At 37.0% G+C, this 18,149-nt stretch overlaps 1 protein-coding gene across 1 annotated transcript in view; it reads left to right on the top strand.

The window, feature by feature from the left end:
* LOC121413945 (polyphosphoinositide phosphatase-like) overlaps positions 1-18,149 on the top strand; it is a 38,630-nt gene that overhangs the window by 11,115 nt on the left and 9,366 nt on the right. The window contains exons 9-24 of the mRNA XM_041606963.1: positions 83-223; positions 1,375-1,475; positions 3,190-3,352; positions 4,040-4,137; positions 4,957-5,090; positions 5,691-5,810; positions 6,858-6,906; positions 8,206-8,295; positions 9,447-9,505; positions 9,828-9,994; positions 10,717-10,852; positions 11,796-11,999; positions 13,288-13,371; positions 14,105-14,264; positions 14,772-14,851; positions 16,750-16,776. Of these exons, the coding sequence (XP_041462897.1) occupies positions 83-223; positions 1,375-1,475; positions 3,190-3,352; positions 4,040-4,137; positions 4,957-5,090; positions 5,691-5,810; positions 6,858-6,906; positions 8,206-8,295; positions 9,447-9,505; positions 9,828-9,994; positions 10,717-10,852; positions 11,796-11,999; positions 13,288-13,371; positions 14,105-14,264; positions 14,772-14,851; positions 16,750-16,776 (1,813 nt within the window). The remainder of the gene's footprint in view (positions 1-82; positions 224-1,374; positions 1,476-3,189; positions 3,353-4,039; positions 4,138-4,956; positions 5,091-5,690; positions 5,811-6,857; positions 6,907-8,205; positions 8,296-9,446; positions 9,506-9,827; positions 9,995-10,716; positions 10,853-11,795; positions 12,000-13,287; positions 13,372-14,104; positions 14,265-14,771; positions 14,852-16,749; positions 16,777-18,149) is intronic.

Raw genomic sequence — 18,149 nt, 5'->3', positions numbered from 1 at the left:
AAACTGTAGTTCATAGCTAACACGCTAGTGTTAGTTTTGTATTTGTTATTTTGTTTTGTTCTTTATTGTTATTGTTTTCCAGATGAATTGGGAAATCCCCGGGTGGTACCCATCCAGACCAAGCCCAAGTTTGCCTGGAACCACTTCCTCTGGAGCAAGCTCCAGGACCAGGTCCATCCCTGCTGGGCCATCCACATCGTCCATGGATTCGTAGGACAGTGCAGTATCCTTTGTGTCACTCTTGTCATCTAGTTACAATGTTGGATACCTTTAGCTTTTGCTCAATTGGCTTTGTTTTGCCTCGCTACCGAGTCTCACGCATTATGCGTGAGACTCAAGCATTTTGGACTCTTGTTCATCCCCTCAAATCTCTGTCTCACGCAACTATCACAGCCTATCCCCATATACATTGTACTGTGATCTCACTCAGATTCACAGAAAATATCACGCATAGCTGGTCTTTGAACTTGGCATCTCTGAATAAATACCTTATAAAGGCCCCGTAACACAAAGGTTAGCAATGATCGAAAAACATTTTTCTACGATTGATTGCATTGACTACAATGTAAAATCAATCTTAAAAATCAAGTTCACGATTGATCGCCAACCTTTGTGTTACGGAACCCAGAATTCAGAGATGCATCTTCCTTGCAGGAATCACCCAAGTGACTTTCCATTGCCAAGTCTCATATTTTATCATCTAGACAAGACAGTTAGAATGTGGGATTGGGAAAAAAAGCGGCAAAGTTACAGTAGGATTCCTGATTAAAAATGCAGCACCAGACATTTGCAAGGTGTGTATTGTGCAGTAGTAATCAATGGGACTCTCATGTGTTCTTTGGCCTTTAACATAGAGACCCGTATTCTGAAGTTGGGTTTAACTTAAACTTAGGTTTAAAGTTGTGATTTAAGTATGGACAGCCAGTTGCTACATAAATCACTAACAATAGAGATATAATTTGTCACCTCATTCGGCTCTCAAATCATTCATAATTGTGTAGGAAGTATAAATAGATTATTGTCTGCATCTTCGATGAATCAGGAAAGAGCACAGTAAACATAAGAAACATACAACTTAATAAAAACTTTGACACTTTTGGCTTCCCATAATTTTAGCACAGAGTTAGACCATGGTCTAAGTTAAACCTGACTTCAGAATACGTGCCAGAGAGTTGCAGTCAAATACATTTTGATTTTCAACCAAACAGATGCAGGCCTTTGGGATTGCATTTGGCAAATTAAGCTGCATTAGAATCGACTCTCTTTGCAATGCTTTCTTGGCATCTTTTCAGGCCGGTGATTAAAACTGACTGGCATCCCTGTTTGAGTTATGCACACTAAAGTTTGATATTCCTTGACTAACAATCCCCTTAGATGTTTGTGTCTTTGGAAGACCGGTGTTGATCACCATGATAGCTAGGAGATCTGCTGAATATGCCGGCACTCGATTCCTCAAGCGTGGAGCAAATTCTGAGGTAGATTACATCAACAACTGGGCAGTTCAGTTCAATCGAGTTTTTACTACAGTCACACGAACTAAAATAATTCCAGCCCATTCAAAGTTCTTACATTATATTGAATGGCATATCATTGGTTTATTTAGAGTTACTTTTTGTCTCGCCCACCAGAGGTGAAGGGGAGACTTAGGGATCCAAATGTCGTCTGTTGTCCGTCCATCCGTCGCAAACCTAATGACACAACTCTGCAACCGTGAGTCACTTTTCAACCAAACTTGGATGGTAGATGAACTTGGGGGACCTACATGTTGTGCTGCAGGTGGAGATCACATGGTAAGGTCAAAGGTAACTTTTAGGTCAACGTTAAAATTTACATGCAAGACTCTTATGACACCTAACTCCGTAACTGTAAGTCATTTTTCAAACCAAACTTGGATGGTAGATGGACTTGGAGGACGTGCATGTTATGCTGCAGTGGGAGGTCACATGGAAAGGTCAAAGGTCATTTTGAGGTCAATCTTAAAGTTTACATGCAAGACTCTCTTATGACAGCTAACTCTGTATATGTAAGTCACTTTTTAACCAAACTTGTATGGTAAATGTACATGCACTTGGGTGACCTGCATGTTATGTTGCCGTCAGAGGTCACATGGTAAGGTCATAGGTCATTTTCAGGTCAACATTAAAATTTAAATGGCAAGGCTCTTGACAAAAGTTACTCCATCCCAGTCATTTCACAATGAAGTTTGATACAATTCTGTTGCGTGCCCTCGCAAATCACGATATTTCTGGTTATTTTCAAAAGTGGGCGAGACACAAAATCGCTTTTGCCTTCTGTTGGTGTGACTGTAGTATGGTGTATGTTGATCCCCAGGTTGCTTCATTCTTACTTCACATAACACACTGTGCAAGCCATTATAGAATCAGAGCATTATGAACTAGAAAACAGATTCAAACAATTACAGGTCATACACATAAGGGGTTGGATGGACAGTATATTGTGGAATTGCCTAGCTATGTTTTTTTCCAGGTGTCTCTTTACATTTGATTTACTAGAACTTTGGCTAGTTTTGTATTAAAAATAAATGAAAATAAAAGTCTTATCTTAGAAGTGTTTTGTAATTTCTAATTTATGGAATTCTTTCTTTGAGCATGACTGGTAAATTTATTGGGTCAGATTCTTAATAATTTTGATTCCCTACAGTTAAGTTGAAATCCAATGTTTTCATGGCTCACCCACTGTTTGTTGCCAGAGGCAATATGTTTGGGTTTGGTTGGTTGTCCATCCATCCTTATTTTGTTCTCTCTTAGCTACTTTAAACTAAATATAAGTATTATTGTATGACGAATCAACTTAAAACTTGTTCAAGATATTGTGGGTAATTAGGTTAGAGGTCAAATGTCACAGAGGTCATTATATGCAATGAATATCTTGTTTTCATGATAATGGAAGAACCTTTTTAGGAATAATCTTCAGTGTAAAGAAATTACTAGTTTGCAGGTCACAAGGTTGGTGTCACAGAGGACATTTGTTAATTCAAAATAAAATGTTCAATAAATGTTTGGTCTTGTAGAGGCATAAATGAGTAATCCATTGGATATAAGATGACAAATTTATTGGATTTTTTACCTTTAATGTTCATGTTTCTGGGTTAAAAATTCTTGTACGAAGTTAATGTTGATGCAGTAACGATTGATTTGAAAGTCATTATTTGATGGGATCGCCTTTCAGGGAGGAGTAGCTAACGAAGTTGAGACAGAGCAGATTGTTCATGATGCCTCCCTATCTGAGTTTAAGACTGGACGCTTCACCTCATACGTCCAGCATCGTGGTTCAGTGCCAGCCCTGTGGTCTCAAGACGTCACTACGATCGTACCCAAACCACCAATCAGTAGTAAGTCTGGGCATTAATTGTTTTCTAATTGGCAATTCGTGCGTTTATGGGTGCAAGTCGTACCCTGTTTGTGACATCACTTACACATGTTCATCCTGGGTTTTGATAATGATAAAAATGATGATAGAGCTCTATACAATATAATTTCTAGGTGCTTTACAACTTACATGTAAATGGTAAGAAAATAAAACAAAGGAAAACATAGTAGATATAGTGGATAGAAACATGATATGAATTACAAGAACTTATTATGACACAAAATACTATATTAGAAGAGTAACGCCTTTGCAAACAGCATTGAGTAGTGATTAATATCTTATCATATAATAACAACATGATAAAGTAGATTTGTCAGCAGCAGTGTGCCCAACACCTGCGCATTTATTCTTGTGTCTGTCCTTCATAGTAATTTTGATATAAATAAATTTCGATTTAGCCTCATTTTAACACAATAGTTTTCCTGGGATATCACTTGTAGTTCTAGTCATCGATCCTTACTCTTCCCTGTGCTTGGAATGTATCGTTCGTCCAAATGTTTCTTTAATTTTTCCATTCTGACATCTTGCTGCCCTTGTTTTTTTTGTATGTTTTAGGAAAAAGTGGTCTACCCACATGTGTATCATTAGTGTTATTCTTGTATTATAACATGTGTGAATATAACAGCAGCTTAACCTTTGACCTTTACAGTTGACATGGCGGATCCCTTCGCTCATCTGGCAGGACGTCACATCAATGATCTCTTCAGCAGGTTTGGAGCTCCTGTGATTGTTGTCAATCTTGTAAAGGTGAGTCTGTCAGCAGCCTCTCCCCATTTTTTTTTTCTTGTCAATTTTACAATGTACCCTGTACAGAGCTGCCAAGTAGTACTGATTTTCAGTATTTAGTACTGAAAAGTGAGAAGAATACTGATAGTTTCATGTAAAATACTGATTTCTAAAGTTACAGTTGTATGTGTGGTCCTATGGTATTTTGTAAAAATACTGATTTCCTCACCGAAATACTGATTTTCAGCTTCAAAAATGCTGAAGTGTTCCTTTTCAGGTTGGCAGCTCTGCCTGTAAGAGTCATCCACCCTAGATACATGTACCAACCTCCTTTCTCACTTTCTTTCTCTCTCCTACTTTCTCCCTCCCCTCTCTCACTTTCTCCCCTACCCTCTCTCACTTATTTCTTTATATCTCTCTCTATCGCATCTCTTTCTTTCCTTTTTCTCTCTTTTTTCCCCCCCTCTTTACTTTTCTCCTACATGTTTTCTCCCTTGGCGCTCCTCATCCCTCTTTAAAACCATCTTTTTCGTTCTCTCTCTTTCGCTCCCCACCTCTCTCTTGCCCTCCCCCTCTCCTCTCCTCTATCTCTATATTTCTTGTTCTTTTGCACCTCTTATTATGTTTCATAATTTCTTGTGCTATAGTATAGTATGTATGATAGAGTTAGCCCAATGAGCCTGATGCAAGATACATGTACATGTAAATCAGGCTAGGTCCTCAAGATCATGGAAATTGTATACCAGTAATACTGATACCCAATCATATTTGATGGATTATTATTGCAAATTGGTATGCTTATTATTTTTTTTATTTATATTTGTATTTATATATTTGTAGAAACGAGAAAAAAGGAAAAGGGAGAGTCATTTGACGGAAGCCCTCACTGCTAGTCTTGCCTACCTGAACCAGTTTCTCCCTCCTAAGCACCATGTACAGTATATACACCTTGATATGGCAAGATACACCAAAAAGTAAGTAGAACCTTACGATATTGCATGGGTGCTTTCTAAGCACCTGAAGCACAATGATAATTCAAACACCATACACTGAACACCATATCTGAACCAGTTTCTCTCTCCTAAGCACCATGTAGAGTATAAACACATTGATGTGGCAACATACATGTACACCAAGAAGTACTAAAGTAGAACTTTACTATATTGCATGAGTGCTTTCTAAGCACCTGAAGCACATTGTTAATTCAAACACCATACACTGAACACCTTATCTGAACCAGTTTCTCCCACCTATGCACCATGTACAGTATATACACCTAGATATGGCAAGATACACCAAGAAGTAAGTAGAACTTTACAATGTTACATGAGTGCTTCATGACAACACGCAAAAATATTGACACATTTAGTAATCAGTGCCAGTGTCCCCAACAGAAAAGCTTTGCTATTGCGAAGAATCTCTGTGGTGAATAAATTGTGGTGTGGAAGTGTAACACGATCATGAATTAAAAAACCCGCGAAAATTTGGGGACCGCATGATTCGCAAAAAAATCTGTATGTGAAAATAACAGCTTATACATTACAGCCACTAATGATGATCTGTTCTTATTTCAGTAAGCATGCTGACGTAATGTCAAGACTGGAGAAGATCGCTTCAAGTTCGGTAGAGAAGACTGGTATCTTCCTAAGCGGACATGGTATCCATCCTAGCATACCTGTCAGAGAGGGCGCCAGGTAACTTGAGAGTTTACTATTTTTATGAAACGAAATAGGAATCTTGGTATTGAGTTTGTGTAAGAGGTTAAGAATTTAGGAAATTTGAGAAGTGGGAGGAACTTGAGACTGTTCATGTATGAGTGCCATTCAGTGGCCCATGTTATGATCTAACATAAATTCAAGCGTCTGATTGGTCTGAAGGAATTAGTGAAATTCAGTGAAAAGATGTGCATTTCTCTTGTGCTTAAACAATGGAGACAACCTATATCGGCACTTATGTTATGTGTGTTATTAGCCCGGCCACAAATGGATTCCAGATCATTTGGATATTTGAGCAAATTCTCATAGCATTTAACGATTTTTCAAAATATTCTATAAGGATATGCTATGTTGACTCTTTTGTACTGCTTTTGAAGGCTCATATTGCCTTAATACTAGTCAGCGTTTTAAGATTTTGCATTGAAATCATGAACATTTTGTGTATACATGTAGTTTTAGTCTCCAAAGCACTTTCAGTCTATACGGTTCTGGGCTCTGCATCTAAATTACAAAAATCAACTTGCCCTGAAAGGCTTACAGGGAGCAAAAAATCATGAAGATGGTAAAAAAAATAATCAATTAATTATTAGCTTCCACCATAAATTATGAGAAGACGCATTTATTTTATATTGATAATAATAATATTCCGCAGTTATATAGCACTTAATACATCGGAACGACGTCTCTATTAAAGCGCTTTATAGACATATTATTATCCCGGTCATCGGATCATTGCATGCCCGCATACAATGTATGCACCTTCTCCACTCCCTGGGGAGCATTCCAACAAGACTCAATTGCTAGGCATACTACGAATAGGCGTTCACATCCTACGGGTACCCATTTAACACCTTGGTGGAGAGTGGCAAAGTGTGGATTAACGCCTTGCCAAAGGATGCTAGGCCATGGTGGGATTCGAACACACGACCCTCTGATTACAAGGCGAGAGTCAGAACCGCTACACCACAACCCTTACACACTTCCACAATATTGATTAAACGAGGTACTTTTTTGTTCAATCTGCAGGACTGATATACCCCAGGAGGGTTCTAGTGAACAGATCTTCATCAGACAGGTTAGTTAACATTGATGTATGAAGAGAATAAATTAAAAGAAAGAGACCAATTAAAGTTTGAGGGGGAAGAGATATTAGAGAGATATGAAAATTTTAATGTTAAGGACAAGTCCACCCCTGGCCAACAAAAAGTTAATTTGAATAAAAAGAGAAACATCTAACAAGCATAACACTGAATATTAAATTGAAATTGGATGTGAAGTAAGAAAGTTATGACATTATAAAATTTTGCTTAATATCGCAAAACAGTTATATGCACATCCTAATTGGTATGCAAATGAGCTGACTGATGATGTCATCCATTCACAATTTCTTTTATGTCTTTATTATATGAAATACAAAAAAAAAATTCTTTTCATTGTCATGTGAAACAGAATTCCATTCCTCCCTGAACATATGAAATCACCATTATTTTAACAGTTTATGGTTAAGTCAAACTGGTCCTTCTTGTCAAATCTGTAAAATTGAAATGTTGTATAATTCAAACAATAAAAAAAAACAAGAAATAGTGAGTGAGGGACATCATTGACTCTCATTAGCATATCACTGAGTTGTGCATGTAACTGTTATTTGAAAAATAGTTGAAACTTAAAATTGTCATAACTATCTTATTTTACATCTGATTTTGGTGAAATTTTTAGTATTATAGTACATGTAGTTGGATTTTCGCTATTGATTCAAATTCATAGATTCAACAATTTAAATCTACTTTAGTGTGTAATTTCCCCCATTTCAGATTTTTCTTTGTTTCAGATTTTTCATTTTGAAAAGTGGGCATGTGTGTATTTTAGTGTGTTAAAGGTACCTTTTCAAAAGTCATTGTCTTTCTGCAAGGAACCTGCAAACAACTTTTCATTTACCAGTTCTCACATTGCATAAAACAAAAAACATTAAAAAAGACTCACAGCATCTTTAAAGCATGATTCCTGTCAAAAGGTGCGGCACGTTTTAATGATAATAATAATAATTGGCATTTACATTGCGCTTTATCAAGCTACGACTGTTCCAAGTGCTTCACAATTATTATTACCTAGTCACTGGATTCATAGCATTCCAAGCAGCCTGTTAGGCGCAAACTTGCTAAACCAACCACAATGACGGTTGTTTCCTACCGGTACCCAATTAGCACCTGGGTGAGAGTGGCAAAGTGGCGCTAGGCCATGATGGGATTCGAACACACGACCCTCTGATTACAAGGCGTGAGTCAGAACCACAACACCACTGCTACCTTTTGACAAAGTACCAGAGGAGAAGGCTACTCAAATGAACAAAATCTTTTGTTTTTGACATGTGTTGTAGATGGGTGTAGTGAGGACCAATTGTGTAGACTGTCTTGACAGAACCAACACAGCTCAGTTTGTCACAGGAAAATACGCCCTCGGCCATCAGGTAAGTTCGGCTGTCTCGTCCATCCATTGGGCAACTCTGGCTAACTTCATACTTGATATTTACATTGATGATGTATTGAAGGGCCATTCGAGTTGAGATGAGCTCCCCCCAAAAAAAAAAAAAGATTTGTGAATATCAATGAATGATTGAATGAATAAATAAGTATATAAATAACTAACTAAATAAATAAATAAATGGATGAATAGATAAATAAATGAATGAATAAATAAATAAATAAGTAAGTAAATAAGTAAGTAAGCAAGTAAGTAAGTAAGCAAGTAAGTAAGTAAGCAAGCAAGCAAGTAAGTAAATAAGTAAGTCAAGTTGCCCCCCCCCCCCAGTATATTCTGGTCTGAAATAGCCCAGTTTAGATAGGGTTAAACCAATCAGAAGCCTGCTTTCAGGACTTTCATATCGTGGCTGGGCTGGTAAACCCATGTATCTCAAAATTTCAATGTTTTAAAGGCAGCTCAGAATAAGCTAGAGTTCAGAGTAATAACATGGATAGCAACCTTATTTTGCCTCAAAGGAGTTCTTCTTCACATGTATGAAGAGACTGTTTTCAGACAAATTGAGACTGCCACCATTGCTATATTTTTTAAATACAGTCTTTTTTGAGCTGCCCTAAAAAGAGTTCTTCAAGTTATGAGGAGACTGTTTTCAGACAATATGATACTGCCATCATTGCTTTATTAAAGTACAGCCTTTTCAAGCTGCCTTCAAAAGAGTTCTTCACTGACATGCGGAGACTGTTTTCAGACAATATGAGACTGCCTTCATTGTTATTTCTTTTGAAATACAGCCTTTTCTAAGCTGCCCTCAAAATTTTTAATTTTTGAGATACAAGGTTTTATCAGCCCAGACTGGATATGATATTCGTAATTTGTATTAAATGCAACCCCTTCTGCAATGGGACCAATCTTCTGTGACATACAAAATCTGCCAGACAGGATGCTGCTGAAGCAGGTGTGCACTATTGTTGATTTGATTATGTATAATTCACAATATGAATGTCACATTATAATGCTATTATTATTATCGTTATTATTTTTTATTATTATTTTGTTGCTGCTATTTTTGTTGCCGTCATCATCATTAGTAGTAGTGTTATCATCACCATGAACATAATCGTTGTCTCATTCTTCTTTCAGCTCTACTCACTTGGTGTGGTTGACAATCCCCTGCTTGAGTTTGACTCGGATGTCGTCAGGTAGGTCTTCATTATCCTAGCATCACTATTGCCATCCAACAATTTGATTGCAGGATAATCAGTACACATTACCGTCATTCATATGAGTATGTCACTTCACTGCCAAGAGAGCTTCGTAATATGGCTAAGGGTCAGGGAACAAATTAATTTCAAGATCCTCTTGCTGAGAAAATGTGCATGAGTGTGCTTTCAGACCATGGATTTAAAATTACCTGGGAATTCGGGCGTGAAGGTTTATAAAACAAAATGATATTTCAGATGCACGGTCTTGTCACCTTATTCATGTCTAACCATTTTTTTTTCTGTCCAATTTTTTTTCAAGGATGCTAGAGGATTTATATGAGGACATGGGAGACACGTTAGCCCTGCAGTACGGCGGTTCCCAGCTCGTACACAGTATCAGTACTTACAGGAAAATAGCCCCATGGACATCGCATTCCAGAGATATCAAACAGACTCTGTCGCGCTACTACAGCAATGCATTCTCGGGTATGAGCGTTGACTTCGAAAAAATTTGTGATAATAGTTGAAAATTATGGAGTGCTTACTGTTTTCCAGTGATTCTCATTGTGTTAGCCCAGCAACTGTTCTTTTTCATTCAAGTGAATTAAATACTTATTTCTTGTAGTGGGCCATACTGATGTCAAGCTACTAAAAGGGTCTTTGTCATTCCATAAGAGCACTGTATTCTCATTTATGGGCAGTTGGCTTTGAAAGTAATGGTAATACTTTCAAACTTGGTGCTTGCAGCTAAAACAGAGTATCTGCTCCTGTAAAATAATAGTTATATGTACATATATGTATGCTCTGGATCCTGTGCAACTAGCATTGAGTCTTCAAAAATTAAAATTGGAAGTGAGTTTACATAGAAAATGAGATAAGAGGTAAAGACTAGTCATGCTAGTTGTACTTTAGCAAGATCTACATCACAAATTTGGTTGCAGGTCTCATGCTGCTGGGTACATACATTGTACTCACACGCTTAAAACATCTGTATTAAGCCCTTATAAATGTTATGAATTAGTAATATCATTACTTGGCCTGACTTGTTTGGTGTGTTCGGAGACTTCACATTAACGTGAAGTTTAATAGTCATACAATAGAAGTTTCCAACGGAGAAATGAAGCCATTTCAGATGCTTTGATTGGATGATGATGTAGTGGTGCTTTGGACAGTTTTGTGAAACCAGGCCTTTTCATTTCTTTGAACAGACAATGACAAGCAAAGTGCAATCAACCTATTCCTGGGGGTGTTTACACCAAGAGAAGGACTTCCAAACCTCTGGGAGTTACCCACCGACTACTACCTGCACCACAGTGATGCCATCGGCGCTGGAACAGAAAAGAGGTACCCAGCTCTTATATATGAAAATAATGATAGTTATGATGGTGATGATCGTAGTGATGGGGAGAAAGATGATGATGGCACTGATCATGCAGATACTAATGATAATGGGTATGAGAAATGATAAAGATGGTGTTGATGATGCTTATGCTGGTGAAGGTGTTGGTGGTGGTGGTAGTGGTGGCTATGGTGCGATGGTGGTGGCTATGGTGACGGTGGTGGTGATGGCTATGGTGACGGTGGTGGTGGTGGTGATGGTGGTTGTGATGGTGAGGATGATGATAATGATGGTGATAATGGATATTAATTATGTTGATGTACTTGGGTTATGGTGGTGGTAGTGATGAGAGATGATAAAAGTGATGATGATGATTGTGAGTATAATTATTGTGCCTGAGATGATAATGGTGTTAATAATGATTATGATGATAATGTTAGTGATGGTGATAGTGTTGATAATTTGGAAGAAGAGGATGATGATGGTAATGAAGATATTTTATGGAGACGATGAAACTTTTGATGGCTAATGATACTATTGCGATGAAGGTGATGATGATGATGATGCCACTGGCCCATTTTCTGAAGTCAGGTTTAACTTAGACCTACAGTGTAGTTTAACTCTGCTAAAATTGTGGGGGGCCAAAAACTAAAAATTCTGTTTATATTGTATATTTCTTATATTTACTATTTTGTTTCCCTTTGCTTTCATAATAAAGAAAATATTTCAGTTATCATTCTGAGACAGTGTTAAATGATTTGAGTGTCATAAGACTTACATGTAATTAAGTGAACATTACTTAAAGAGATTTGTGCCCAAATTGGCTCTCCATAGTTAAACTGCAACTTTAAACCAGGGTTTAATTTAAACTTGAGTTCGGAATACGGGCCACTGAGTATACATATAATTGATTACACCCATCATTACTTCCCTCTCCTCCTCCTCTAGATGTGCTCAGTGGTATGACAGCAGCGTCTTGGAATGTCTTCCCTTGCCACGAGATGAAGTCAAGAAGACAATCGTGATAGAAACCGCCGACATGAACCACCTCCCAGAGGACTGCATTGACACATATTTTGACCTCTATCGTCCATCCCAGTTGGCGTTCTTGGACGAGAACTTTTTCTTCAAGCTGATCCCGCACTCACTGAGGTATTCAAACTTCGTGGATCCTCAAAATTTGTTACATTTTTTACCCCTCCAAACATCCTTCTTAAGAACCTCCATTGGGTGTAGGGGAGCACTTCATCAACATTGTTTGTCTCATTGTCAGATCAGACAACTTTCCTTGATTTTGATAGAGTGAGAATCAGTTTCTATGGTACAGGTATATGCCCTATAGAAGAAGACTTATTAGATTAAAAACGTCTGACAAGTCCTTTTGTGAAACATTTACTCCCAAGGAAAAATTACATTATACATGTACATGTATTTAAAACCTGTCTGTAAAGTCTACCATGGGCATAAATCTGTGATGCCATGCTATTCAAGTGAGGAGGGGGGGAGAAACAAAATATCGTCCCCCTGAACAATAGGGTTCACCACTCAGATTTACAACCCCCGTGAAGTCCGCTCATGTGACACAAGAAAAGCAGTCTTTTTGAGTAGGTGGTCTTTCTAGATGGGTTCTTTCAGTTCATGTGTGGTATACAGCATGTAACTGCATTGGTCATGCTATGCTTAGTCTCAGAGGATCCACACAAAGCTGTGATGTTTTTTTACACAAAATATTTGGTCAAATAACCCCCATGATATTTTACAAACAAATAACAAATGATTGCTCTTAAAAAATGTCTTTTTTGTAAAAATGTTGGCCAACATAATCCTTCAGCATGTGAAGATGGAAACGCTTATGTCAGACTTGATATATTTACCAAGATCACCATATTTACAGGTTTTAGTTTTTGTGGCTTCATATACATGTACATGTAGATTTCTCTTTGAATATCTGTTTATATTCTCACTTTCAATTTAAGGTTGGAGATCTACATGTATAGTACTGTAGTAGTAATAATAGCTGGATTTGTGTTTTTGCCCAAGAATTCAAAGTGCTGCTATTATTACCCCGGCTACTTATTAGATAATATAGGATTAGTTTAGCGCACGTATCCACCTTGCTAGGTGCTCAAGGCACTCCTATATTACCCCGACTAAGCTAGTCTACTGATTCCGGTTCGCACAGCTTTTTGAGTAATTACTTTCTGCTTCCTGCCAGTATCCATTTACCTGAACCTGGGTTGAGTGCAGCACAATGTGGGTAAATTTCTTGCTGAAGGAAAACACATGGCTTGGAATCGAACCCCCGTCCTTCAGATTGAAAGACGAGAGTCTTAACCAAAAGTCCACGACTACCTCACATGATCTTACTAATTGTTTGTATTGTTATACATATTTATTTGACAATTCTCACTCAGTTTGTCCTTTTGTTCCCATTCTTTAGGCACTACTCAAGCAGAGATTCAAAGGAATTGAGTCCTTTTACATCGAGAGTTTCTCCCCAAAGCAAGAGAACCGAGGAGAACAGGTAACATTCTTTAAATCTAATTGCCATTTCATTACATGTATATGACATATAAGTTCATTTATGTCACATTTATGCATATTATTGGTTTCATGTTGTTTGTTTCATGTGTTTTATTTTGAACATATTTTCATTTTACTTGATTTAGTGGGAGGGGGGTGTGAAAGTGCTGGGAGACACATTCTTGTGGAGCAGTGCACATATTCTATTTCCCAAATCATCATGATCTTCTCAACAGTTCCAAATCCAATCAAGCCGCCCTGGCAGGCAATCCAAAGTCCTAGTCTGATGATGAGCTGTCTTTTGGAGGGTCACAATGACTCATGTTCTGAACTTGAGCCATGATCCAACTCTGTGCTAAAATTATGGGAAGCCAAAAATGTCAGTATTATATCAATATTACATTTTTCATACTTTCACTGTCCTTTTTCTTCTTGGTATAATGGCAAAGAAAGCTAATTTAATTTGAAATTATAAGACAAAAAGACCAGTAATCACTGGTCTGAGTAACAGATGAGCTAAGAAAGTGAACTTGTGATTTGTGTAACAGTTGGCCTTCCATAGTTTCACCACACCTTTTGACCAGAGTTCGAATTAAATCCGTGTTCAGAATGTGGACCACAGAGTTAAATCATTTGATGGCAAGAAATGTGGGGGTGGGGGTGGCAAATGAAAATGCCTCATCACAAAGCAGTGTACACTTCCTAGTGCCAAATCATCGTTATCTTTTCCGCAGTTCCAAGTCCAGTCGAGCCGCCAGAGCAGGCACACCCAAGTCCTCTTCTGATGATGGTTCAAGCTCCTATGGGACATCATCCAGTAGTGATGAGACGTCGGATGATAGTTCCATGGATGGAGCGCTAGGGACCGCATCCTCATCATCACCCACTATGAAGGTAAAGTAGGAGAAGTTGAGGAGGAAAAGAGGGAAAGAAGAAGAAGAAAAAAAGAAAAAGAAGAAGAAGAGGAAAGAAGGAGGAGAAGAAGAAGAAAAGGAAGAAGAAGCAACAACAGAAGAAGAAGAAAGGAGGAGAAGAAGAAGCAACAGAAGAAGAAGAAGGAGGAGGAGAGGAAGAAGAATAAGATAAGGAAGAGGAGAAAGATAAGAGAAGGATGGGGGAAGGAGAAGAAGGAGAGGGGGAGGAGAAGAAGGGTAATTGATTCAGAAAAGCCTAAAAGATTGTTGCTAATAAACAACTACATTTACAATGTATATGTATTTGTTTTTTATCTAAAGCCAATTATACAGATTTCATTTTGCCAATATTTTTAACTCATATAATTTCTCCTATTCTCATATTGTTAAAAGCATTGTTGTCAATATAGTAATTATTAATTTGACTACTTGATTCATCAATGTGTTTTGCTTTGAATGTTATTCGTTGTCATTCTTTTTTCCACAGGATATGTTTCCTACAATGAAAGAAGTGTATGGTGTCAAAATCAAATCACCAGAGAGAAAGGATGTAGCTTTGTATCAGAGGTACGTTTAAATTTCTCTATCATTTCATCCTTGGATTGGAAAAATATGTACTGCAGAAATTAAACTACAAAACACTATATATAGCAAATTTTATCTCAATATTATATATTAAAATAGAATATCTCATAATTTTTTTTACTGGTTTTGCTCATTGGATTTTACTCTGGGGAGTGTTTCATCAACATTTTACCTTTCTATTTTTTTGTTTTCTTGAACTTTTTTATGCAGTGGAAAAATGCAATGCAGGTAGCGGTCATTATGATTATTTTTTTTTTTTCATTTTACTTGGAATTCCATAGGTTGGTTTACCATGTAACTGGGGAAAAAATTACCAAAGTATTTATCATAAATTTATGAAAATTCTGATTTTAAGTCATGAATCACTATTCTGAAGCTACTATTATGTTGATTACAGAATGTTTTTAATGGACACACACTCTATCATTGTGGGTCTATTCCATTGAAACACTGAATTTGATTTCAAATCATATTATATCCGTAATATGTTGTCATATATTGATCATGTTCAGAGTATTAGATGTTGTGTCACAGAGAACTATATGGGCATAAGTCGTATATAAATTTTAGATAATGTGGTATGTGACTCACCATAGTTACGTACATGTAGCTCTTGTTTAAAGTAGCCCCAACTAGTTGTATTAGGAAAATAATTATTATTTTGTTTGATTGAAACAAAAGATAACTTTTAATGAGCAGGGCCCGTTGCATAAAAGTTACCATTAAACTTTGCCATAGAATCCGTTATTTTGATTGGCTGTTAATCAGCGTTACCATGGTAGCTACCATTGGATGGCAAAGTTACCATGATAGTTTAACTTTTATGCAACGGGGCCCAGAAGCAGTAAACAGCGACCACTGCATGGAACTACTTTCTCATGCATAACTCACACATTAATTTATCAATGGGATTACGTATGCGCATTCTGCATTGTACTAACACACGACTTGAAGTCAGACCCATGACCCACTGTCAAAAAGCCCCCTCATTGACAATAATTAGGTTAATGCCTTCAGCTGTTCTGCTTCTTGTCTTGGGAAATGTTGAGGGGAGTAAGACAATCATCAAATATACATGTAAAACTTGGCTTTTGAATTTATAGGCCCGAATTCACAAAGGTGGTTTTGAAAACCCACGGTTGAGTCCATGGTTTATGCAGATTTCCTATATAAATTACACTTAATTTAGCGCGCATCGGGCGCTTGTATAAAAAATTCCAATGCTGATGCGCGCTTTGTCACAGGCGCCTGTTGCCGTGGTTATCCATGCTATTTTATTTATGAGTCCATTGTTTTTATATATGAGTCGACTATTCAAACAGTGGACTTATGAATAAAATAGCGTATCTAACCATGGTAACAGGCATCAAATTGGCGCAATGTGACATGAGCGCGCATCACCATTAGAATTTTTTATACATGTACATGCGCCCGATGTGCGCTAAATTAAGCGTAATTTATATAGGAAATCTGCATAACCCATCGACTCAACCGTGGGTTTTCAAAACCACTTTTGTGAATTCGGGCCATAATGTCTTATAAAAAAAATACTATTTACGTTTACAAGCTCTTGATAAAGCAGAAATGGATCATTTGCAAAGGCCCAAATTCGCGAAAGAGTCTTAAAAACCATGGACTATACAGATCTTGTGTATAATTGCACCTTTATTCATCGCATGACAGATACATGCTTTCGCAAAGGGTGCAATAATATATGCTGAATTATAAAGTACATTTATACAGAGAATCAGTATATAATGTATGGTTCAAACTCCCTCCTTGTTGAAATCTCTTACGAATAGTAGGCCTTTATATCCACATAATATACTAACTTCCATATTCTTTCCTTTTATCTTTTATTTTGTCATGGTTTCGCTCAGGTGCACAACAATTTCCAATAATGCTGGGTAAATCACACAAAAAAAGAGAAATATGTTTTATTTTGAATTTTTTTTTGTTGCTTCACATGTACTTGCTTGATTTTTTTTAATTCCTTTGTAGTTAGATTTTTTGATTGATCATGTTGCATCTTCATACAAGAAATGCTGGGATATTGATATTAAAGCTTGTTTGATTTTTTTTATTTCTTCTCATTTTCTACCTTTTGGTCCAAATTTTTAAAGGGGAATGAAACCTTTGGAACAAGTAGGCTTGTGTCGAAACAGAAAAATCAAAGAATAAGAACAAAGACAGTTTGGAAAAAAATGGGACAAATAATGAGGAAGTTATGAGCATTTGAGTATTGCAATCACTAATGCTATGGAGATCCATTGGCAATGTGACAAGGATGTGTGATGTCACATGTGAACAACTTTCCCTTTGATGGACTATAAAATCCCCCCAAAATGTTTCTTTTTGCTATTTCTTAAGGTGATACAAACTCTTAATCCATGATGTATTCTTTAAAAATCTGTATTACATGCCCTCCTATAGAAAGAACATATGATCTACTGATAGATGTGATAAAAGAGGCAGTTTTAGTGAAATATATACTAAAGTAATGGGGAGAGTTGTTCACAAGTGACATCACACATCTTTGTCGCATTGCCAATGGGAGGATCTCCATAGCATTACTGATCGCAATATTTAAATGTTCATAACTTTCTCATTATTTGTCTGATTTTTCTCAAACTTTTGTTGATCTGTTTCTTTGATTTTTCTGTTTTCATACAAGCTATCTTGGTCCAAAAGTTTCATTTCCCTTTAATAAATGTATGCACTCATAAAAGAGGGTCTTCACCTTACAAGCTTTGCTTTTTAGTTGACCCCTCCCCTTTGATTTATTAAATGTAATTTGTGCCATGCTTATAATTGCATCTTTACATGTACTTGCTTGATTTTTTTCATTGCATTGTAGTTAAAATTATGGATTGGCTTGGTTCTTCGTACAAGAGGTGCTGGGAAGTTGACATTAAAGCTTGTTTCTATTTTGGGGGTACTTTTTTGGTCATAATTAGTAATATGTACTTATAAAAGGGGGGCCTTTACCCTACAAGCCCTGCTTTTTAGCTGACCCCCCCCCCCCCTTCACTTTCATTCTGTTATTGTAATGTGCTTATTAGTTTTATAAAAATGAATTGTGCCATGATTGGAAAATAATTGAAATTAAATAAAATGAAATTGAATTGAATTGGTAAAGGTGCAATAAGGTGAATTATAGAGTGTTTTAATGATGCATTAACAATGCATATTTCGGTCTGCATCAAATGCTTGAGTGTGCAGTATCAGAGCGTGTCCCTAAAGGACTGAAATCCGACAAATATCCCATAAGCTCCTTTAC

Source organism: Lytechinus variegatus, chromosome 4 (genome assembly GCF_018143015.1).
Source record: "Lytechinus variegatus isolate NC3 chromosome 4, Lvar_3.0, whole genome shotgun sequence".
Lineage (NCBI taxonomy): Eukaryota > Metazoa > Echinodermata > Echinoidea > Temnopleuroida > Toxopneustidae > Lytechinus > Lytechinus variegatus.
Note: the sequence above shows the minus strand (reverse complement) of the source record. Positions and strands in the feature narration are given on the sequence as shown.